At 45.0% G+C, this 24,749-nt stretch overlaps 1 protein-coding gene across 1 annotated transcript in view; it reads right to left on the reverse strand.

Moving 5' to 3' along the window:
• DCC (DCC netrin 1 receptor) overlaps positions 1–24,749 on the reverse strand; it is a 556,872-nt gene that overhangs the window by 172,023 nt on the left and 360,100 nt on the right. The window contains exon 8 of the mRNA XM_055699136.1: positions 3,783–3,939. Within this exon, the coding sequence (XP_055555111.1) occupies positions 3,783–3,939 (157 nt within the window). The remainder of the gene's footprint in view (positions 1–3,782; positions 3,940–24,749) is intronic.

The following is a 24,749-nucleotide window of genomic DNA, read 5'->3' on the forward strand; positions in this document are numbered from 1 at the left end:
TGAAACGTCGAATCCGGCCCGTTTTGCAAACAAACAAACAAAAAAATTGCTCAACAACAACAACAACAAAATAAATCAGTTTTGCAATTCAGTGTGGGCAACATTCAGGCATAAATGCCGTGTGTTGGGCCGGAAGTTGACTAAAGATGGAGACAGATCCAACGTTTCCCACCTGAAGCCCACCTTCTAGCTTTAAAATAAATAATAAAAACACAAGTTATGACACTGCGTGGATGTGAGAGATGTTGGAGATGAAGTGGCACCTCCGCCCTCGCTGCCTCAAGGATGGCCCCGCTTCCAAGAGCTCAGCACCTGGGCAGCATCCCAGCATCCCAGCAGAAAATGGGAAATAAAGCAGCTAGGCAGGGATTTACCCCTGTCATTGGTAAACCTGGTCTTTTTAATCTTTCATATGACCTTAGTACTTGCATACAGAATAGGGTTTTTTTTTCAGTGAGTCTGTAGCTAAATGAGCTCCTTTCCCTTCCGGAACACCTCTCCTACGTGGCAGGACAGGTTTTTACGGTCTTTGTGTGCACGTACGTGTCAATCCCTTGAAGAGTGATCTCCATCGAAACGTATGCATTAAATTTCTGTCGTGCCATTATAGCTCACTCTATTTAACAGAAAATAAACACAATCAAAAGCATATTAAGAGTCACAGACCGACTACAGGTCCTATACGTGAAACACTATTTCAGCTCATTTTTCCGACTAACAGCCTGCTGTCACCAGGAAACGTTACAGAACGTCTCACTTTTAAATCTGTACTTTTATCTCAAGCAGAAACTTTCCTGAGAGCAGGTGTATCGCGTGGCTGTTTATTTATTGAACCCAATAGATTTAAGGTTCGTTTTATCCAATGCCTTTTAACTTGTAAGTGCTCTTCCCAACCATCCTTATCAGCAAGCAAACCCCTTTGATCTCACGCAGGATCCCTCGCTGAGCGAGCGGAGAGATTAAAGAGCATCCCATCAGAAGGCAAGAAGCCTGAAGTGCAATTGCTTCCAAAAGGGGTTTCTTTGATAGGGCTGGGCTGAAAACCCCTTACGAGAGAGTTCAAAGAATGGGAGACTTTTTTTCTGGCTGGTCCCCGCCACGGCTGTGTGCCTTGTGTGTCACATCGGCCTCTGTGATGCCACCAGCTGCCACGTGAATCCTGCCTGCCCTCCAACCCAGGAAGGCGGCCTCACCCCAGACTGACAGTAATTTCTCTGACAATCCCTTTGTATCCCTGAGGTTAATGTCAAACCCGATATTTATTTCTGAAAACAGAAAAAGAGCTCTTTTGTTAAGAGTAAGGTGGAAACAACGTACAAATTCCCTTTTAGCTCCCAGTTAGACATTAATTTTAGCTCCCAGTCTGGCTGAAAGTTTGCAGAATGACAGGTAAAGCGTTCCAAAGTTTTCAACTGCAGGTGGTATCATGAGTCTCTCACTGGAGGGAGCATAAGTGGAATTTTTATTCTATTTATGTGTTTAGTTCTGTGAACACAGAGCCCTCAGTCTCCTGCAGGAGACTCTTTAAGAAGCCGTGCACCTTGTTGGGAACGGAACTCAGGCATGCTTCTGGCACTTGGGACTTTGAGCAACGCCACGGAAATTCTGGAAGAAAAATTATTTGGAAGTGTAAGGCAATGAGGGGTGAGCTCTTTTTAGATCCTTTTTAATCTCAGAAACACCGCTAAAGGCCTCGTACAACAACATTAGTATTTCCTCCTTATTGCTAAACTAAAAGGCTGAGTTGGAAGATGACTCAACTCAGTTGCATGTGGCAGCTCTGATGTTATTAAGCCAGATATAAATGAGATATGATTGCACCAGCGCCCTCAGTATGGCCATGTCACGGGCGCTTCACGCCAACCCACAAATCTCAAAGCGCTTTGTGAAGGGGATGAGAACCCTCACACAGAGCACGGGAACCTGTTCTGTTATCACTGGTGGCAACAGCTGCAGACAGACAGGAGGACCCATGTGTGCAAAAATATCTGTGATTCAGCCCCAGCTTGGTACCCATGCTGGTGCGGTAAGGATGCTGCTGAGCATCCTCACTTCCTGAGGAACCCTTCTGTTGCCCTTTCTGCTCCGGTTACTTTTCCAGGGCCAACTTGTATCTCCCAACCTTCAACAGACCCTTCCTGACAGTGAAACGACCCAACGAGCCTGGCTCCTACCCCGTGTTTTCGCCACAGACTGGCCTACATGCCATCCAGCCCACACGTGACACCCTGCTGCAGCAGATGCTTGCCTCCGGCACCAGCCTCAGAAATGTCAACTTGTATTTTCAGAACATTCTTTTATGGAGGGAGAGAGCGTTTCATGCTCCTCCCAAGCCCTTTGGGTGTTGTGCCCTTTCAGGCTGCTCAGCTGGACCAGATGGATACCCATCTCTATCTAGGAGCATCTGCCTCCTGCAGCAGGTACCACTGTTGTAGCTACCAATATATACAAGCATTGAAACAAATTAAAAAAACTTATACATAGAATCATTTCGGTTGGAAAAGACCTTTCAGGTCATCAAGTCCAACCATTAACCCAGCACTGCCAAAAGCCACCACTAACCCACGGCCCTGAGCGCCACATCTACATGTCTTTTAAATCCCTCCAGGGCTGGTGCCTCCAGCACCTCCCTGGGCAGCCTGTGCCAGTGCCTGACAGCTCTTTCGGTGAAGAAATGGCTACGTGGCTATAAAAGAAAGCTGAACCTAGTTGGAGATTGAGATCAGAAGCTTGCAGCTGTCCAGGCTGGGGCAGAAAATTTTGCCTGTGAGACTGAGCCCTTTGGATGAAGGATAAGCCCACACTGTGGCGGAGGGGAGCTCACTTTGGTAACTGTGGAATCCCACTTCTTTAGCTCTCATGACTCCAAAGCATGTCCAGTTGTTCTTCAATTAAATACAGATTCCTATCCAGGTCCCCTCAGAAGCTGAGCTGCCATCAGCGCACACACCAGTACTAGTCACCAGCTGGCAGCTGAAGCGTATCCTGAGAGCAGTGAATACAGGACAGAACACTTGAAGTGAGTTCTTCGTAACGATGTACCGCAAGAGAAAACCACAAGATTTTTCTTGGGCATAAACCCATGTATGAAGTTAGGAAAATAAAACCCAACTCAATGTGCAATACCTTTTCCAGGGTGAAATGAACGCATATGAGGAATCACGCAAACACCAAACCACCTATCGTGCCATTATCACAAAAGACCTATCTGCTGTGCAGCTATAATCCACGTGGCCAGAACAGCCCAGGCTGGTCCACGGTATTTGCAAGCACGTAAAATCCTCACAACCCGCTTCCTGGCTGTTTTCAAGGTCCTACACCAACTGCCCCGCTCTAGAAGCAGTCCTCCTCCTCCTCTTCCTCCTCCTCCTCCTCTCCAGCTGACCAGGGCTCAACACATTCACCCCCGCCGGCAAGGCAAAGAATATTTGAGCTGGGGTCTTCACAGGAAGATAAAAGGTAAAACATGGAGCTAATGATACTTTATTTGATGTTAGACAGTTGAGTAATAGCTGGAGGAGGTAAGATCCAGAGACACCACTGTCAACGCAAACGGTCCTTCATACCAAGACAATGAGCACTGTTACAGAACCGGGGAGATGGTGGCTACAAAAATACACCGAGGACATTTCTAGCTTCGCACTTACCACAGGGAGAACTCCACAAGATGGAGAACCATTTGTAAGATACCCTTAAAGACTTCAGGCCCTCTTAGGACTGACTATCCCCCCATCCAGAGGAGACCCGTGGAGGTTGGGTCTCCACCAGAGGTTGGCACCTACCTGTTGACGCCATCCCTGGAGAAGAAGACGGTGTAGGTCTGGACGCTGCCTCGGGCTTCTGCAGGGGGACGCCAGCTGAGACGGACAAATCGGCTGGAGACCAACACAGGGACCACATCTCGAGGGGCAGAGGGGAGGACACTGGAACTTGGGACAGCTGGAGGGGAAGGAGAGGAGTCAGTCAGAGAGGCCAACGGCACGGGGGTGGCAGGGTGGGTGGGAGGTGCCGTGGTGGCCACGGCTGAGAGGTGTCACGGAACAAAGGACCAAGGTGGCATGGAAGAAACGTGAATAAAATGAGAGGGGATGAAGGAGAGAGAAAAACAACAACAACAAAAAAAAAAACAAAACAAAACTAACAGTAAAATCACACCTTAAAATACACCGTCCTGAACCATTCTCTAATATCAACAGCAACACGCAAGACTGGAGTAGGCTACTTCCTCAGAATCCTGGAAATTATGTCTTGTAGCAGTGATCAGTACGATACCTTCTTCCATTCGCTCCCATCTCACTGCTTTTGTCTCTTGTGCCCTAAGCAGCAGTAGTATTTAACCTCATAAACACGCGATAACCCACCACTCAAAGCCTGACGCCTACAAACTGATGCGCTTGGGAAGAGCAGAAGCTAAGTAGGTTGCTTCAGCACATGAGTTATTAGATCATTGCAATGTAGTGAGATGAAATGGAAAGAAAAAAAACCAAAACCCCAGTGAAACTTCATATTAATGCCATTCCTCACAGAAAAGTGTTCAGTCTATGTGCAAAACCCAGAAATGCCTGAACTGCAGATTCAAGTAGTAAAATTCCTTTTAGAGCAGCACCTCTTTATAGAGTTTGAGGGTTTGGCTGTTGCTCACCAAATCCATGTGAAAGCTGGCCTGCCAACAGGAATTAATAAATCAAAACCAGTTTTTAACAATACTTTAAGTGATCGGCTGCCTCCGGATTTAGCACATGCACCTTATGGAGCACCCACAGTCACCTAATCCCCTCCAAGGGCAAACACGATGAAGAAGGTCCAATTTCATGGGCCACACTGGACCCAAAACGCAGGTTTTTCACCACTGGTATCAAAACAATTTATTTTTTTCCTTACTGCAAATCTTTTTTGGTCAGTCTCTATGCCTATAACTGTGAGCTATATTAGCAGCATTAATTTACCGTGAGATCATTAAGAGCATTGCAATATCTAAACAGCTTATGAAGAATAGCTTTGTGTAAAAAGCATGATGTTCACTGGATACTAGCCTTGTGTTCCTTTGTATTACCGCTAAATTATTATTATTAAAAGCCATTAACATTGCTATCATTAACAACAAATATCATTACCTCTTACTTATTGTGTTCAATCCAAAACCAGTGGGAATTAAGGAATTTCCCAATGGCATTTCCAGAGTAATGATGTGTTGAAAGAAAATATTAAGCCCTGGTCTCGGCTCTTTTGGCTGCACAGTTCTGATCCATTATTCACACTGAGGTTGTGTTTAGCATCCTTAGTCACGGGCCACTGATCTAAATAATGTGCAAACACAACGCGAAAGAATAACTCCGTGTACATTTATATTACGATGACGTGACTATTTCGCTTAACGGTCAGAGTGAGCACATTTGGGCTCCTGGTCTATTCTATATGTTGACTCTTGTATTATAAGCGTTAAGTGTGTTGTCTTCTAACAAGGGCCAGTGGTAGGTAAACATCTCTAGAGAAGTACCAAGGGCGAGATTGGGGGGAAAAAAAATAATACACTGAGAAACCTAAGAGGCTTTGAGTTCTGGTACTTAAGCCAAACAAAGCAATTTGGAAAACTCCCTGGTTTATCATTAAATTAACTGTTTCGGCACCTGAGGGTTTGTAGAAGCTCAGCTCTCCCACAAAACACCCTGCTCCGTGGTTCCTCCACCGAATCCCCATCCTCCTGGTGGAGCATGGCAGTCTGGCACCTCTTTTCCACTGCAACCTGTTTAGTACGGAGAAACCGGTGCTGCTGTCAGCCCCAAGCTCAGGCACGGGTATTTAGGTGACTACATGTATGTGTCTACGTATATATGGGTGCCTACCCCCTCACCCGCTCAGGAAAGGAGGCCATCCTACCTGACACTGCTGATCGAGCCCAGAGAGCTACTCAAACTACCAAGCAGTTGTATCTCCTTTAGATACTGAGTGAGTATCTAAAATGTGGAGGTGAAGCCACACACTCCGCGACCTCCTGCCCATGGAAGCAGCAGCAGCTGACAGGCTCAGGGCCAGCTTATGAAAAGAATAGCAAAAAGCTGAGGTGAAAAGCAGCAAGGTTGGGACCGAAGCTCCACTAAGCATCTGTTTTACGCTGGCTTTCAGAAAACTTAGTAGAGCTATCACTGACAAAAGCAATTTCACTTTTACTGTTGCTAGCAGTGAATAGCAAACATATACAGTGCAATAGTACAATATAGAGAGACATATAACCTGAAATTATCTCAGCAAGTAATATCTGAAATCCTTCAATCTTTCATACGACTACACAAGATCAATCCACCAGTGGTTAAACCATCTTCATGAGAGTCTGACAGGCTCTGATTTGAGCCTGATGTGGTTTATATTAACTCCTGGCGAAGTGCATCTCTCTCCACTCTCGTGGCAGCGTGAATAATCACCTACCTCTGTACAAAACCAGCACAAAACCCCGCCAGTTCATTTTCCCCATGTGGAAACAATGGTACAATCAACAGAAGTCTGAGTATAGACCTGAGAGGAACTGATCCTAGTGTTACCATTCAGGAAGCCAAAGCAAGCATCCCAAATTCCTCATTTTTTTTACAACCCCGAACCAGCTGTGGGTTCTGTGACATTATTATTATTTTGCCAGTAGGACCCAGCCTTCCACTCCTAAAGCAAACTGTCTTCAAAAACATAGAAACACGCCTGCTGTAGGTGTCCATGTACAGGCTTGACTGGTAAAACCCAGCCCAGATATAAAACATGCACATGGCCAACTAGTTACGGGGTTTTAAAACAACTAAGGGCAAAACACCACATGTGACATCCCCCTTCATCACTGCTCCCCACGCACGGTGGCCATGGGCCGTTTGTAATTAAAAATAACAGGACCTGCTATTTTTATTGAGTTTCTTTTTTGAATTGTTTTTATTTTTAATATATATTTTACATCTATATGTTATAATATATAAATATATATTATATATATAAAGTTATTTTTATCGAGTTATAAAAAAATAACCAGACCTGGCTCAAAGAGACAGGATGGTTTTTTAATACTTTTCACAGGTAGGTTTTGTTTTTACGGGTTGTTTGTTTTTGGTTTTGGGGTTTTTTTAACATATATGTACAGGTAGGGCAAGGGAGGATATCCTGTTAGCAGCAGCTGCCTACCCTTTAAATGGTGTTTGTAGAGGACAGCAAAAGCTTGTATCGGATATACACAAAGAGATGGTGAATGTATGAAAAAAAAAACCCAAATTCAAACCCTCTTGTAATTATGTCCCCCAAGGGATTTGGTACCAAGAAGATACAACACCAGTACTGCTAAGCAGAGGTGGGAATAGATCACAGAGGTTTATTCATGAGTTGCTCCTCGTACAAGGACAGGGGTGCAAATCCTCTAAAATCAAGTTTTAAACCATCTCATATTCTCATTTGAGTGCTCACAGGGACTGTGTGTGTGTATATAAACACACAGAGACCTCAGCACTACTTCTGTCCCCCTGTACTAAAAATCCGTTTGTCTTTTTTGGGTTTTTTTGGTTTTTGTTGGGTTTTTTTAAACATATTTACCAAGCTGACAGAAAAGGGAAGGAAGTTTAAGGAAAGTTTGAGGAAAGAAGCTGTAAGTTTAAGATGAAAAGTAAGTTGAGAGGTTACTGTGCATACAGAAACCGCTGCTCTTCGGTGACAGTAATAGTGATCTCAAAGCCACCCTGGAAATCTGCACTGAGGTCCCAGTTCTGAACTGGAAAACACAAACTGGGCTTTTCCACTTTTCAAGCAATGAAAATCTGCATGGGTTTTGTTACTCACGCTAAACTAACATAAAACACTGAAGGCTGTTATATGCATACACCATGTTGACACATGCCTAAGTTAATAGTTATAACCATTTTTCAAGGGGATAAATGAATATAGGAAAAGATTTGGCTCCATATAGGAACTGTCTATATTTCACAGAAATTCATGTTCATGACTTTATCCATTTAGTGGTTGGGTTTTTTTAAAAAAATTATAACCTAAGCAAAGACTATTCAAGCAATTGGTACTGTTTTGCCCTTAGGGGGTGTTAAAAGGCGAACATCTACAATAGGCTATCCATACTTTTAAGATACTGTCAAATTAGAGCTTGCCAATAAGATTTGAAACTCTACTTTTTCAGCAAAAATAAGAAAACTATCGCACTTACAATCTTCAGCTTCCTGATGCAAATCACACTTGCCTTAAATATCCCACATACCCTGATGCCAAAAATGACATTTCAAGATATCAAATGAAAGTTTTCAGCGAAGACACTACCTCAAAATATTTTTTATGCCTTCTAACAACTATTTCAATTCCTTGATTTGGATTTTTTTTTAATATGCACATGAACTTTTAATCTATTGTGGTTTTAAAAGACTTTTGAAAACTTCACTGAATATATTTAAACATAAAAGGAACATCCGGGCTTTAGAGTTAAGCATTTAATTTCAGAAAAAAATAAAATATTTTATTCAAGTTAAAATAGAAATCTTTTGGATTAATTCAAGCCTCTTCCCTGCTCTCCCACACAACGTTTTCCTTGGGTTTAGCACTTTACACCAGCTATTTGTACAGCATGAATTTCAAGGATGACCCAAGAACATGACTCTGTTCTCATCTGCAAATCTTCAGCGTTAAAAGAAAAAGCAATTTACTCAGAATTTTAATTCCAGAAATAACATCAAATAGTGCTTATTGCCTGGTGTCGCTCAGTACAGCCACTGCCTGGTCAATCTGCCCCTTTGTTACACTCCTGCATTCAGAGAACTGGGTCTTTTTTTATTTGTTATTATTCAGAACATTTTTTTGACCTGTCTGACACCTTCTCCCGAGTAAACTGTGAAAGTTGTAAGTGAGAAAAAAAACCACAACAAAGCACCTCACTGGAGAAATATCTGTAACTCAAGGGACGCTGCATATGTAACACCCAGCACACCAACAAGCGGGGCACTCTTTCACTGAAGTATCCTTAGACGGTCAGAAGAGATGTCAAATTTGGTGCATTTGTCATTTTTTTTAAAAAGGAGAAAAATTTGGAATAATCATTCTCATTTCATTTTACTGCATGCCATTTTATTTGAATGGGGCTAAGCCATTAAAGGCAGAACAGAGGGCAGCCGGGGAAGCTGAGGTGCTGGCAAAGGATGGTTACAGACCCACGGCAGTCACCCGCATGGCTAGCAGGGGAAAAAAAAATACAATTTTTATTAGGTTTTTAAAAAAGGGATTAAATTATTTTATGTATGTTCTTTAATAAAAAATAAATCAATAGTCATGCACATGAGAGCAAGAAACAGAACAGCTCTAAACAAAGTTGAGGTGTAGCCCAGTTTTACTTTGCACTGGCTATCACACAAATACCAATCTGACATTATAGTAAATTCGTAACACATCAGTAATTGCTTCTAATTTAACAGACTGCACTGGGGACTCGTGGATGAGAGGAGCTGTGTTTTTACACAGTGTTACTTTTCAATTTTGATGAACTCAGAATAGAAACGCAATCCACACCGCACACGTTCCAGATACAGCTGTAAGCAAGTCGGGACAGTAACCTGCAGCTGTTTTCCTCCAGATCAGGGAAGACAGCCAAGGATGGAGGGTTTGTGCCACTGAAGAAGGTGGTCTCACCCCAAAGCCCCTCTGTCTGGAGGCACCACCCCCTGAAGCTATCTGGTACGTGCCTTGAGAAAGGAACACAAGGAAAAATCCTGCACTTCACGTGGGTGGGTAAAAATGTCACCTGGAATTTCATGATGAAACGATGGATTTCATCGCCCAGCCTCCATGCCACCCCTAAAACCCAACGCTAACCTGCAGCGGGAAGATGTTCCCAGGTAAAGCCCCGGGGTGTGGATCCAGGAGCTCTCACCGTCCCACGTTAAGGGATTAAATGGGTGAGAATCAGTGAAACAGAGGAACAAGAACCAAATGGATCACAGTTGTTTGGTCTGATCATTACACAAACAAATTCTGGTCTTGATTCCAACAGCTAGGAAAAAAGCAGACTTTCCATCAGATCCATAAAGAAATGAGACATCTATCAGACTACCTTTATGGAGATATGAAAGAAGTGCAATTTACTGCCCCAAATAAGTATCAGATCAGACAAGTTACTGGTAACTCATGACTTATGCTCAAACAAAAAGCTCTTTTCTGTACAAGCAACTCCTATTACCTTTCCTGGGGATCGTTTCCACCACTTGGCCTTTCCTGCTCCAAGCCCTGCTCCGAGCGCCAGCAGCGATCCCGTTGGCACAGCGCGGACACCAGCGCACCCACCCACATTTCACCAGCGCCACGGAGCACGCGCCGGGATGGCGGGGGATGCTGACATATGTTTAGAGGTTCTCAGTCCATATGCAGCGATACTAATTTAAGCAAAGAAAAGCTCTGTCCTCGTTGCCATCCATGCATCCATCCTCCCTTCTGGCTCCTCGTGCAGTAATTCATTACGACTCGGTGCCATAATGATGTTCTCGGAAACAAGTCATGCAGTACTGATTTTTATTATGCCTCTTTTATGACATTACGAACCTGGCGATAAATCACTGATGTTCATGTGTGTCAACAATGCCTGAGACGTTACCATATGAGGAATTTGCTCCCAACTCAGCACCTCGCAGGATTAGGCCCATAGCGCTTTGGAAGCAGCATGTATGTATCTGAAATACAAAAACCTTGCAGGGACGGGGTGGGGGGATTCTGATAGTGCCACCCTATGCCCCCACCAGCATGTCAGCAGCTAAACACACGCTAGTGCTGCTCTTTTCTCTCCAGCCTCATTTTCCCAAATTCAGGCAACAGAAATGTGCAGAAGGATTCCAGCTTAATTGCTGAGTTGAGAGAGGGGGAGGAAGGAAGCTAGTTATCCGCTAAACGGCGTGATCTGAGAGTAGTAACCAGGGACACCCCCCCCCCCCGCCCCCCGCCCCGTAAAACAAGTCAGTGTATCTCCTCCTACACGCTGCTCACAGTAGGGAGGTGCTGCTGCTCATGCCCAAGGAGGAGCACTGGGACCTGGCCCCAGGATGGAGCACCAGGCTCCGCAGCTGCAACCACCAAAAGACCCTTTTCTCTACAACCCCCTGAGAGGGGCTGGAGCCAGGGGGGTCGGGCTCTTCTCCCAGGGAACAGGCAACAGGACGAGAGGGAACGGCCTCACCTTGTGCCGGGGGAGGGTTAGGTTGGGAATGAGGGAAAATCCCGTCACGGAAAGGGTGGCCAAGGCTGGCACAGGCTGCCCGGGGGGCTGGCGGCACCCGCCCTGGGGGGATTTATAACACCTGTAGCTGTGGCGCTCGGGGCCAGGGGTTAGCGGTGGCCTTGGCAGTGATGGGTTAAGGGTTGGGCCTGATGATCTTAAACATCTTTCCCAACCTAAGTGATTCTATGAAGACCACCACATCTCACCTCCACTCCTACCAGAGAAGAGCAAACAGCTTTCCTTTTCCCCTCTTTTTCCACAGGGGAGAGCCCCTAAAGGGGTGGCAAAGCCTACAAAGACAAGAGCAGGATAAGCAGGAGGGTAATGGGATGCCCACGCTAAGGTCTGACGGTTGAGGTGTAAAGGAGTGGGGGCAAGAGGAGAGGCCAGGAGGAAAGTCCAGGGAAGAGCCCACCAGGGAGACAAACAGGTGAGGTCAGGTGGAGGAAAGGCTACAATAACTACCAAAGGAATAACACTGGTTAAAATATAAATTGACTGGATTCCCTAATAAGAGCCAAAAGATGCGCTGTCTGCGCTTACTTGGCAATTCAGGCAGAACTCCAAGACCCCATAATTCAAATTAATCCAGGGCAGATCTTCCTGATGCTTATACTAAAGGTAGTTTAAGGAAGGTGTAACCCAGGCGCTTATCTGCTGCTAAAGGTGCAAAACAACACCTCGTACAACTGTGTCCCCTTTGGGGAACGAAGGAAGCTAGACCCTGTAGCAGGAGGTAGGCAGGCCAGGCGAGGCAAAGCTTGGCGCAGGGGCCGAAAGGAGGAGAGCATCTACGGGGATGACACCAGTTGTATCGTCACAGTAAAGCTGCTTGGTCAGAGTCGGAAGCAAAGTTATTTTATTTGTCTTGGATCATTAACTATGGTCACCTAAGGGTTACTCAATGCAAAAAAAAACCAGTCTGGGTCAAGGCAATACAGATAAAGTCCTGCTGACCAAGGTGAAAGGATGCTGGGTGTAAAGAGCTGAGTAGCACCAGAGGAAACTCCAGGTATGACCTGCTGGAAAAGGAGACGTTTTAGCGGTTCCACTTATTTTTGGAGAGCTGGTGCTCCTCAGGCTGGCAGCTGCAGCCATCCATGGACACACACTCCATCCACACCCAGCACTGCAACAGCACCCAGTGCAGGCATGGCCACTACTCGCCATTTTATTTTAAAAAGTCACCTATAATGATCCAAATGCCTTTCATAGCGTTTCTTTACTGCAGTAAAATCTGGGGTATTTCTGGTTTCCTACCTGAGCTTGTTTTGGACACAGCTTGGCCAGCAGCCCTCCAAGGGGAGACTCAGGCTAGTACGTGCACACACTTCTCTCTTCCCGTGCATGTGTAAGCAAGCAACACCTGTACGCACATCTGTCCGTACATCATACTCCACGTCTTTCCTTTTACAGCAGAGAAAACTGCTATTCACACGTCCCAGAAAAAAAAAAAAAATTCCATGGCAGATAGAGAATTCCATGGCAGATAGAGGCTTAATGGTTGCTTATGTTCATACAGTGAAGAGATCTCATTAACTGACACCGTAAAAAAAAAAATAAAAAAAAAAAAATTAGGCAAACCCACCAGTGAGAGCTCTCACATTCGGAGAAGCGCTATCACTCTCCCCCTCGGAGCTGTGAAGGCAGGGCTGGTGTCACTGCACAGGTGACATCTGTCATCATCAATTAGTCACCAAGAAAAATGGGGGCGGGGGGGGAGAGGGGCAACGGGCTGTTGATTGCAAGAAATTCAATCACCCGCAAATGCTCCCTGAGGAAATGCTGGTCAGTTAATCTAGTCAGCCGTCTCCGACCCACCGAACAATAGCTGCTGCCTCCAGAAAAAGCAGGAATAAACTATAAAGATATTTTTTTTTAAAGCAGCTGAGGGATTTGGGAAGGTATTTCATGGGCAGATAGTGACAGTGTTAAACAGCCACCATAAATGTTGTCATCATCAGTGTGCTCAAGATGCAGCAGGCGAGCGTGAGCACCTTCATTATTTTTGCAAGCACAACTCCGGTGCAGCAGCTGCTTCTAGGAACGCCAGGATGAGCAGCTGGAAGGTCAACGATTTCCCACTGTTGCTGATCAGCTTCTTGTCCTCTCCTTCTTCCCTGTAACCATCAGCTCCCCTGCAACAGCATGCTCTGTTAAAAATAAGCGGGGCTTATTTATTGTTATTGGTTTTAGCAACTTCCTGTAAACCTGAGCTCTGAAGATTTTCAAACAAGCCATTAATGAAGCAAACCTGAAGAATAGCTTTTGCTAAGGCGAAAAAAAAAAAAAAAAAAAAAAAGGAAAAATTTTGGAAGCATGACAAACTGAGATGTTCTCATGCTGAGAAATAACCATTTATTTTAAGAAACATTATGGTACATCTCAGCTTAGTCTCAAGCAAACTTTCTGCCTTTTGATTTTGGACTCTCTTCTCATTTTTAGTACTGAGGTTATACGTGAATCAAGATTGCACCCCTGCACCTTTGATTTCGTAGAGCACCCCGAAACAGCATAAGCTTGGAGCACCTACCCAGGGGACCACCCCTTGCTGCCACATTTGAGATTTCGGCACTCTGGTGTTGGGTGGACTTTTCAGGGAGGCAGACAACGTACTTCCAAAGTTTGCCCACGCTTAGAGATGTTCATCAAGACCCACCTCTCAGCTTCTCTTTTCCATCAAGTGACATGCACAGCAGCATGTAGCCACGCAAGTCCAACAGCTAGCACCAACGAGACCTTCAAAGGTCTTCAGCCAACTGTTATCCAAACGCTGAAGTACAATCTCTGAGCTGTCCCAAACACCTACTCATTGCTGCTATTCAACCTCCTTAAGGCTTTGCCAATGGACATGCACGAGCCTCCAAGCCCTGCTGTGGTCCTTCATGTGAAGCTTCAGCTCACGGACCCCTTGGCAGCTCCTCCAGGGATGCAGCCTCCTCACCACACCTGGCCCAGGCCAGAAGGACTTAAAACTGTCCTGCTGCCTTTAATATTTGGGCTGAACCCTTTGCTTTCAGAGGGGGGGGAAAAAACAGGACAAAAGTGTCTATGTCAAAAAGTATTTTATAGCTGATTTAAAAATAACAACAATCATTCCAAGCTAAGCATCCCGAGTCCATCAAAGACACACAATGCTGCAGCATCACTCTTTTCTCCACAGCATCTCCCCAAACATGGCTAAATGAGGTGCCTATTGGCTCGGTATTTTCAATTCTTGTTTTTAATTTTAATTCTATTCCTCAGGCACCTAATTCTTCACAAATACTACGCAAAAAATAGTTCTTTTCTGCACCCCAGGCACCCACCAGGCACATTCGTTCTTTTGTTAAATTGTACTTTAGTTTTCACCGTTACTCAAAGTTTTGGCAGAAGGTGGCACGTGTTACCTGATCCGTTTAGCAGATTATTTATCAATATTAGTGACGTGAGGGTGAAGTTTCAGGGCAGCCACGCGTAGCTGGAAGGGATGCTTTGAGGTGAATCTGCCTGCACCTTTCCTCCTCACCTGAACACAGAGAATTGTGAATCCCAGTGTGTTCACAGCAGTGCCGAGGTTCGTCCGCTCTGGTACCAAGCACCAGAGGAAAAAAATCCAGGAAAAAAAAAAAAAAAATTAATAATGCCATCCGCAAAGCAGGGTTTAATCTAAAAACGTTTAGTCGGTGAGAAGCTTTAGGACCTTGCCATTGCAAGGGCAGCCATGAAGCATCATCATGGTGTGCTTTATAAATGCAGATTCATCACAGTTGATTAAAACACCCGTGGATCACCTACCAAACCCCCTGCTATCCACCTGGAGCAAAGCCATCACCAGGCAGCAGCCTGCCAGCTTAAGCTTTTTACTCCCCAAAATGAAATCAAACATCGAACTTTCCTACAGCAACTCCTCCTAAAGGCACAAGGCTTTCAAAGCTGGTACATGATGGGAATGGCTTTGAAAGGGGAAAAAAAAAAAAAAAAGAAGATACCGGACCTCCTAGTAATAAAGGCATTTTGCCTGGATTATAGGTGTCGCGGGTTTAACTGCTACCTCCACAAGATTTTCAGCACAAATTAGAGCATCTCTCTTCCACCGCTCCAGTCTTTTCCCGTCTGCACAATGAAATAATCATGCTTATTTTTCATTGCTTTTTTTATTTTTTTTTTAAATGACATGAATGGTAACATACAGCATTCCTCAGGCAGGCAGTTAAAAACGCTCCGAAATCACTTGGCTTGAGACAGGAGTCAACGTGGAAGTGAATTCAGTAACGTGCAATCACAGAATCATGGAAGGGCTTGGGCTGGAAGGCACCTTAAAGATCATCTAGTTCCAACCCCCTGCCACGGGCATTCTCAGATATTACAGAAATAAAAGCATCAAAAGAGAACGAGGAGGATCTAAGAGGTCCTTCTCCACCTGCAATTGCCCAGATGCCATGACTGCTTTGCTCTTACCACTACCTTTTTCCTGGTGTGGGAATTACATCAATTCTGTTGCTTTGAGTTTCCTACTCGGCCCATCATTTTATTGCCTGCTCTGTGTAAAATGGCGCCAAAGAAACACTACCACCCAGCTCGAAAATAAATAAAGAGAAAAGAAAAAACTGAGCCCAGATTTCCTGGAAAGTGAGATTTTAAATAATGTGGACAGCTTATGAATGCTGTCGTTGTGGGGAAGGCACATGCCACCAGGAAAGAACAGCTTAGGAGCACAGTCAGCCATGAAATCAGCCATAAGCTCACAGAAAGCGCCGTCTCCCCAAAATATTTCCAGGGCTTGACAGTGAAGCTCCACAGGGAGGTCCTAGAGGGACCTCCCTCCCCTTTCCCACAGCTGTCCACCCCGTCAGGAGGTGGGAACAGCTCAGCTCTCCTCCAGGACTGACTCTGACGGTCCTTCTCTGCCCACCGTGCAGTTCTAAAGTGAGGCAAAATCTTTTGATCTTCATCCTTTCACCAAGCATTTTAACCTGCCCAGCTGCTTATAATTAAACTAAACAGGAGAGGCAGGCAGATGGACACCTTGACGGCATGCTCACCCCCATTTCTCCAGCAGCCTAAACCAGCCTACGAGGCAGCAGCGTGAACAAGCTGGGAGCTCCAGTGCAGCCATGATGTGACGTGAGACACCAGCAAACCCCCGGGGCCACCCCACGGCTCAGCTGGGACCCATGTTGCTGCTCACCCAAGCACCCAAGAGCTCAAACAGGAGCCAGACGAGAAGTCTGTCATCAAATAGCAGCAGCCTTAAAAGGCGAGGAGGTGATAACGTAAAGGCAAGGCAATGCCCACCTGGGCCACGAGACCTGTGTGTGGCTTTTCCCCTCTCCCTGTATAACAGAAATGACTGCTTTAGTAAAGCCTGGAAATCTTCAGCAGAGTAAGCAAAATCACCCAGGAGCTGGAAAACTTCCAGGTGCCCTGCGCATGACGCATGCTGCACACCAAGGGACCTCAAGGATAGCACTTTTAAGAGAGAAAGATTTGCAGTTACTTCGACCTCCCACGTTCTTCAAAATAAACCACGTGGCTGTGCCCGGCATATGAATAAATTGTGGAGATGTAATGTTTTTTTCACCAGTAAAACGTTCTCACAATCAGCAGATGACTCATCCGTTACCTCCAGCCCAAGCAGGCAGGCTCAGCATCCCACCACGCATGCACCTTCAGGAGCTCACGAAAGGCACATCCACCGCTGCTGAGACAGATCTGGGGCTTCTCTGCCTACAGACCTCAGCAAAACTCCAGAGAAACTCACCAGGCTCATCCTGCTGCACGTGAGTACACTGGGCACCCCCTCCAAGCCTGCCACCCCTGTTCCACACCAGGTCGAACAAGCTAAATAAGATACTCCACAACCCCAAGGGCTTGGGGGTTACAAGGCACTAATGGCTGTTTCTTCTTCCATAGAAATTTCCTACCATTTCCTAAGTTACGAGCAGGGCAGAGGTTCAGATGGGAATGACATTTTCTCCTGCGCTGGGGGGAAGAGGGAGTCACAGAAAAAGGAAAATACTACAATTTCCATAGAAGATAATATGTAGCAAAACAATGGTCTCAACTAAAACAGTAGGTAAAAACTTGCATCACTCCCTGGTCCTGGCTAACGCTCCCAAAGCATCCTATTCATGACGTCTACAGCGCCAGACCCACAGTATCTCCACATTTCTCTCCCCAGAAGTGCAGAGATGCACAAACCCACGCCACCCCCCCCTCCCCAAGCCTGGGGCAGGCAGAGGGAGGGGCAGAAGGACGGTGCTGTCGGAGGCTCAGCTCTGTTATACCGTACATAACACAACCCTGCAACGGCCACGGTCAACTGCGAGGCGACAGGCTGCTCAGCCAGCAGGGCCAGGACTCTAAAGACCGATGGACACCAGAGAGGCAAAGCACCGAAGGGTTTCTTGTCATATTCTGCCCTCTGGGGTCCATCGGCTCCGAGAAGTGAAGTTGCAGCTGCTGCTAAACTGCAGGAGGCTGAAGCACTGGTGGTAAAGAGCCTGAACACAAAATTAAGGATTTCATTGCCCATCACAACAGCCAGGTTCAAAAACAGTAGAAGCCCTTATCCCTGAAACCAAGAATTGAAGACCTAGATTGAGATCTCATTAAAAAAAAAAAAAAAAAAAATCATCTTTCATGGCAGTTTTTGCCATTTCGTATTTTTAACGTTGGTTTTTTTTAAGGAAAGGAAGGTTAAGGATCATTCCATCCACCTGTCTTTCAATTTTTTTTGAAATTTATTGGCCAATTCTAACTAGTTCTAATTTGATGCCAAAATCCAGGAAATCACCACCAGTCTTAATGAAAAGCATGTCTCGGCTGCGGTGTCCCCATGGAGTGAAAGGCTTCAAGAGGAACTCAGTGACTCCTCAACCTGATGTATGGGCTTGGGACCAAACCCGTGGTCCCCTCTCAGCTGCCTCTTGGTAGGTGCCACTCAGGGGCATCACAAGCACTGGGGCTGATGCGTTTATATCTGCTGGGTCCCTGGGGTGAGAAAAGGGGTCCGGGAAGGACCCCAGCGACCAGGACTGTGGCTTCGAGGGATGGGCTCATAGGACACAAGTCCCTAGGGAAGCAGGCTTCGTCGGTTATGCTGCCCCAAGAATGATTGTTTCACCATACGAGTAACAAAATTAGTAATTAAGAGGATTTGCAACCTCAGAGAATTAGTGCCTCCAATCTATAATAAACCTATTAGAAAGCTCAATGGCAGATCGTGTGGCCACAGGGAAAAAAAAAATAGAAAAACCAAGAGTCAGCAGAGATTTTAGTGCCCTGTCCTTTCTAAAAATTATCTCCCCGTATAAGCCAGTGTAAAAAACAGCAATCAGATGGGTTGAATACTAATTCTGAGAGCATTATCATGGTACAAAGTACTGAAAAAAATACCGTAATATGTTACATATTTCTTAAGGAAAGTTTTTTTTCAGGATATTGGATTTACAGATAAAAGCCAGAAACCAGCAGAACTAATCTATATATTAATTAAACTCACTATGCCCCATTAGAAAAGCAGTTACTCTGAGACAACAGGAATGATATTTATAGCAATGTGTAGTGATACTAATAGTTTTGTTAACATTATCTACTTTGCTATAGACTTTAAAAGAATTATACATAATAGTGGTAGTTACGGTAGCATCTCAAAAATTGCTGGCTTTCTGCCATTCTAATTCTCTCTTCAAGCACCTGTAATTTCCAGCCTTTTTCTCACCTATTAGGTTGCAATTTTTCAGTGGAGAACCTCCCACTAATATTTTGAGAAGAGAAGGATATGGGGGATTTAACGGGAGAAATATTTTACTCAGTACAAGGGGGTGCGGGGTGGGGGGAAGAAAAAAAAAAAGGTTTTGAAACTATTTGGCTTTATAGAGAAGCTACTGAGCCAAAATTTGATCTGGAAATCATTGTAGTAAACGATCATGTGGGCATCTAGAAAATAAATATTTTGGTTAAAGTTATGCATTAATGAGGAAAAATCCCATTGCACCTGGATACATGGGTACAGCGAGCACGTGAGACAGCCCATTGTGGAAGACCTTGATGTCCAAATGGTACACGAAGCTGACCCCTCACCGAGGAAGGCTGTCTGCCACCCAAACCAGCTTCTGAAACCCACAGTGGAATTGGCAAGGTGGGCAAGGGAAGGACCCTCCAGAGGAGCTCCCGTGGGGGATGGCACGGATGGGGGCCATCAAGGTGAGAAGTGACGCCTGGACAAATATTAATACATAATTTAGATTTTTACTACACTTTGGTTTGAGGTTTTGTTGGGTTTGGGTTTGTTGGGGTTTTTTTGTTGGTTTTTTTGGATTATTATTTTTTAGAAGTTGACAACACCACCCTCCTCTCCCAGCTCTGTTCCTTGCCCAAGGTCATCACATCACTTTGGTTGGAAATGCTGCTTGCTTTTTCTCCTGGATAATGCTTTGAAATGAAATACCATTTCTTAGCAGAAAAACTGCAGGACCAAAGAAGGAATCCTTCCTTTTGAAACAGTAAATGCAATTTTATTTTGAACTGCAGTGATTAAAAAAAAAAAAAAAAAGAGAAATCTTCTGTGGCTGGGGTTATGGTTCCTCGTCATGTCAGACGACAGACTTAAAGTGACTTTATAATCATCAGGGAGCTTAAACAGCAAAGCACAGCATGGGAGGGTGCGTTATTATTGTGTAATAACATCTCAGGATTTATTATTCATAATAATTATGATTATTAGTCTTGCAAGTTTTATACTGTTTCCTTTGAAAATTACAAGACAGATTGTATGAGGACAGAGAATTTAGAATAACACTGTTGATTTGCTTTTAGTTTATTACATTCCCTTGCACTGAGTTTGTTACGAGAGGGAATAGTCCTCTAACGTGCAAAATCAGAGAAACAAACTCCTTAATAAACAAACAAACAAACAAACAAATAAATTAATAAATAAAACGAAGTCCTCTACAGTTCAGCTTAAAACAGTCTGTGTTGGTGCGATTTGGCACCTCTTTGGCCTGAGGTCAAGGGCAAACTCCTTGCTGTTTTCAAAGGTATAAAGCAGGCCCATATAAATCTATAAAGAATTAAAAATTACAGGAAAACATTTGATGTTGGAGGGATGAATGATGATATCCTTATTCATCCTGAACAGTGCTTACGCTACGAATGCTTTGATATCAACAGGGCTCCTCCATGCTCTATGTTATTATTCAGAGCCAGGCAGAAGCGGTTTTCCTGTCTTGAGAAGAAATTTGAGATAAAAGAGAGCGAGAGAGATGTTCCTGCATTCGGATGAGTGCTAGACCTTTACAAGTTTTTTTCAAGGAGAAAGGGAGAGGGAGCTGCTGCCCAGAGCTGTGGGAGAATCCCTCCTCGGAACAAGCCCGCAGCTCCACCACCCCCATCCGGAGGAGCATCCCACCTTTGCACCCCATTTTGGGAAAAGGGACGGTTCTCACCAGCTCCGCCAACAATGACCACCTCCGGATGTAGCATTATTCAGCAAGGCTGGAACTGGAGAGAGAGCAGTGGAGACAGAAAACAGCAGAATACATCCCTCTTATTCATTGCGTGCACCGTGACGGGCAAAGTTGAGACAAAGCAACGGCACCAAACATGATGAAGTTGCTTCAAGAACAAGAAAGTTTCCCAATTGAGGTATTTCAAGCCGCAGTTAAGATGACAGACAAATAAATATTATTTTTTTTCCCCACAGTACTTATGAAAGATGATTCGCCAAAGATTGCAGGCAGATGTAAACAATCACCAGCGCCGTCGGCGGAGTTATTTTCCAGCTAGTCACTGAAGGGAAAATGGAACTAAATATTTCACTGTCTTCGCCTGTGCCGCTGACATCTTTAACCTCTCAGCAAGGAACTCTGTGCATGCCGGTGCGTAACACAAGGTGTCAAAGATGCCCAGACATTTATGGAGGCTTAATCTTGGCTGGAATTTTGAAAGTCAGGCTGAAACTCTGCAACGTGGAAAGGATGCCCAGCCATACATGGATGAAACCTGCCGTTTTCTTCCTTCCCATGTCTTTCTGCAAACTTCATGGTTTAAAACACAAATTCTCTGGCTGAACGACTAAGGGAATAATGGAATTTTCTTGACCTAAAGATTTCACAGTTCTGAGAACAGGTTTTTTACTTCTAAAATGATACTAAACTTTTCACATTTTATTTGCAAAGAGAGACAAATTACTCAGGCTTTAATGTGGGATGACTATTTTTTGGAAGGAGAAAGCAATAAACACATTTCTAAAGGGACTCAAGATCTCAGAGAACTTAAAAACATTTTCTGATGGATCTTGCTGAAATAACTGTATTCTATGACTCCATACAATAAGGGGGCTAGAATATAAATCAGGAATTTAGATTTTTTTCAAATGACAATTGATATTGAACTCTTGAAAGTGAATCGCTACTAGCATAGGAAGCTAATGAAAATGCAAGGCAGCCAGAAGAGAAATGGGAACAGAATGGGGGGTTTTATGTAAAAAAAAAAAAAAAAAAAAAAAAAAATGTGTTTTATGCAGTAAAAGGAAGCATTATTTAAAAGAAAGGAAAAGACCACCTTCCTAAAAACTCACTGACTCCTGGCAGTTTGTGATGATGAAAAGCATTACAGTATGGGTGATACGGGTAATATATTCACCACCAAAAAAACCTACAGACATGTGAGCATGAAAGAAAAATGTGGACAACCGTCTGTACCAACCCTGGCGTTGAAGGAATAGATGAGGAAGAATTTAAAAAAAGGATTATTCTTCTTGGGTCTTTGTACAAAGACCCAGTAACCGATTGCTATGCCAAGTCCTGAGGAGCTGAAAAAGCACAAGATCTCTCTTACAGGTATTCCAAGACCCATAAATAAGCTTTTATCGTGTGTCATCACAGAAAAATGTCATGCTGTGCCATGTGCTCAGAAATGTCAGGCTAACAACTGGCAGCCATAAGGAACAGCCCGTTTCTCGCATTGTGCTGGAAGCTGGCAAGAACAATGGCAAGGAGCGCACAGTGGTGACCACCTTTCCCTCAGAAGCCACTCCTGAGAAGGGGCCACATCCATCATCTTCAGACAGCAGCCTTAGAAAGTTCTGGAGTTACGTTCTGTGAAAATAAGGCAGCTTGGAAGAGAGGAATATATCTTATCATGGTGGGAAAGATGCTAACCCTCAAGCTTCCCTGAGACAGGGAAGGATGAGGGGAAAAACATATCTATTAATGTGAGTAAATACCATCCTGGTGGCTATTACAAGCCTGGAAGAACATCCTGCTGGAGCCTGAGGAGGTTCCTACTGCATGAGAAGCTCTCCCTGCTACCGTGGATGTGAGACGCAAAGTGGTGTCACGACTGGGAGATCAATCCCTCCTGGGTAGCCATTGCCAGTCAAAGCAATGTCAGTCTACCTAAGCAGTTCCAGTCTGGGGCTCTCCTTGTAGGAACAAATAAGGATGACAACAGACATCCAGAAAAGAAAGTCTTGGAGATGTTTACAAAAGCCACCTATACGTTGGAATAACGACTGCTAAGAAAAGCAAGAGATAGGGAGCATGAGCTGCATCTCAGGAGATGTTCCCATGGCACCAAGGAGGTGGCTCGGTCAGGATTTGGTCCAGCACTTGGGGGGTGGACATGAGGCATGGCTCAGAGAAGGCTTAGCAACAACAGGGAGTCCACACAGTCCTGCAGGTCAGCACTTGGGGTAACAGCTCCTGTTGGTCTCGCTGAATAAATACAATGCTTTTGACAAAGAAAGAAGCAAACATGCAGAAATGCTGTTTAAGAGTGGTTCTGCAAAAGGATAGAGGAAAACCAGCCCCAAATCAACATTTCCCGTAAACAGGAAAAAAATCAACAAAAATCAGGAAAAAAAAAAAAAAAGGCGCTCCCATCCATATGATCGGCAGTGGTGAGGCTGCGTGCTGGTGCAGCTCCACAGGAAACGATCTGGGGCTGATCATGGGGATAGTAAATCAAAACCTGAATACAGCAACCATTTCCCAGGCTCATCCGTAAGAAAGCCTGGAAAAAACACGGACCCAGCAGATGGTACACAAGAGCTCCAGCGTTAACGATGTAGCAGGTCAGAGCTCTCAAAATTCAAGGTAATCATTACATTTGAACACTTCCACGCCCCCCCCCCCCCCCCCATCAGACACATCAAATTCCTTCACGTGTCTTCCATTCGGCCCCAAATAAATGAACTACCTTATTTTTATAAATTTGTGAATCCATCCAGAAATGTAATCAAGCAGAGACCCCTGCAGAAATCTATAGCTCCAGCCCAAGCTATTCAAAGCGATTTGAAGGTCTGAGTTATTCTGTACGGGAGGCAATTCAGAGCAGCATGCCGGGGCTGATCTGCATGTAAATCATCTGCCACGAGGACCTGAAACAATGACAGGCTGCTGGCTCCTTCTGCGGGCCTGAAGAGCTCTGGCTCCTTCACAGTGCTGCCACTTTTTACCTCCTTTCCAAAGGAGCTTTGGGTGTTTTGCACCTCCTCAGCTGAGGACGTAGAGACCTACCCTCTACCCACTCCAGGCTGTCCCATGTAAGCATCAGAGCAAGGGACCCAAATCATTTTGGTTTGCTTGTGTACGGAATTACCTTTGCCATGTCAAGACCACTAACTTATGCAGGAGCTGGTTCTCTGGGGAACATGTTATGTTGCTGGCAAACATTTGCTCTCCTCCTGCATGCTAACCATCTTCTACAAAGCAGCAAACAGCCATTCACATCTCCTTCCACTGCTGGTGGCATCGCTCAGACGCAGCAATAAGTGGAGGGGGAAGTTTTCATTAAAAGCAGGGATCATTTTCAAACAGGCCATTGCCAAGGCTTGAAACAAATCCTACCAACTGGTGCTGTTAATGCAGATTTGGCTGCAAGTCATCAAATCTGCAGGAAAATGAATATATTATGTTTTGTTCCTCTCACAAAAGGGCCACAGGACGACCCTAACCGTACACCCCACGCTGTGTGTGCTGAAACACAGCCCGGGTCACATAAAGCCCAACGCCAGGTCGCCAAGGACCTCATCCCACCAGCACTGAAACAGGTTTACCCTTTGTAGCGTTGTGTAGAAACCCGCAAAGTACTCAAAGCCGGAGCAGAGTAACCACTTCTGATATTCAACCAGCTGTGACAGCTGCATTAACCTGAGCAGCACTGGTGTCTTGGGCAGACGCCACAGCAGGGCTCCATCCTGCAGCCAGACACATCTGTCAGGGACAGCCTAAGAGGAGTTAAACTTGTTAAGACTTTGGTTTTTTGCATCGCCTACAAACACCCGCCCAGTGAGCCCTCTGGCACGGTGCACCGTCTGCGGCGGTGAATGGCCAGCTGGAAACTACCAGGTGGTGAAAGAGCCCCATTGCGATGGCGGAGGAGGACTGCATCCTGCCCCGGCTCCAGAAAGCAGCCATCAGCAGAGACCTTCGTAAGGCAATATTAAGCCCTGTTCCTTTAATAATTTATTAAGAAGAAGCTAAAGAGATAAGGCTTCTCGTAATTGCATTATGTTGGATTAATATGCCTTCAGTTAATTGCT

This window comes from Falco cherrug, chromosome Z (genome assembly GCF_023634085.1).
Source record: "Falco cherrug isolate bFalChe1 chromosome Z, bFalChe1.pri, whole genome shotgun sequence".
Lineage (NCBI taxonomy): Eukaryota > Metazoa > Chordata > Aves > Falconiformes > Falconidae > Falco > Falco cherrug.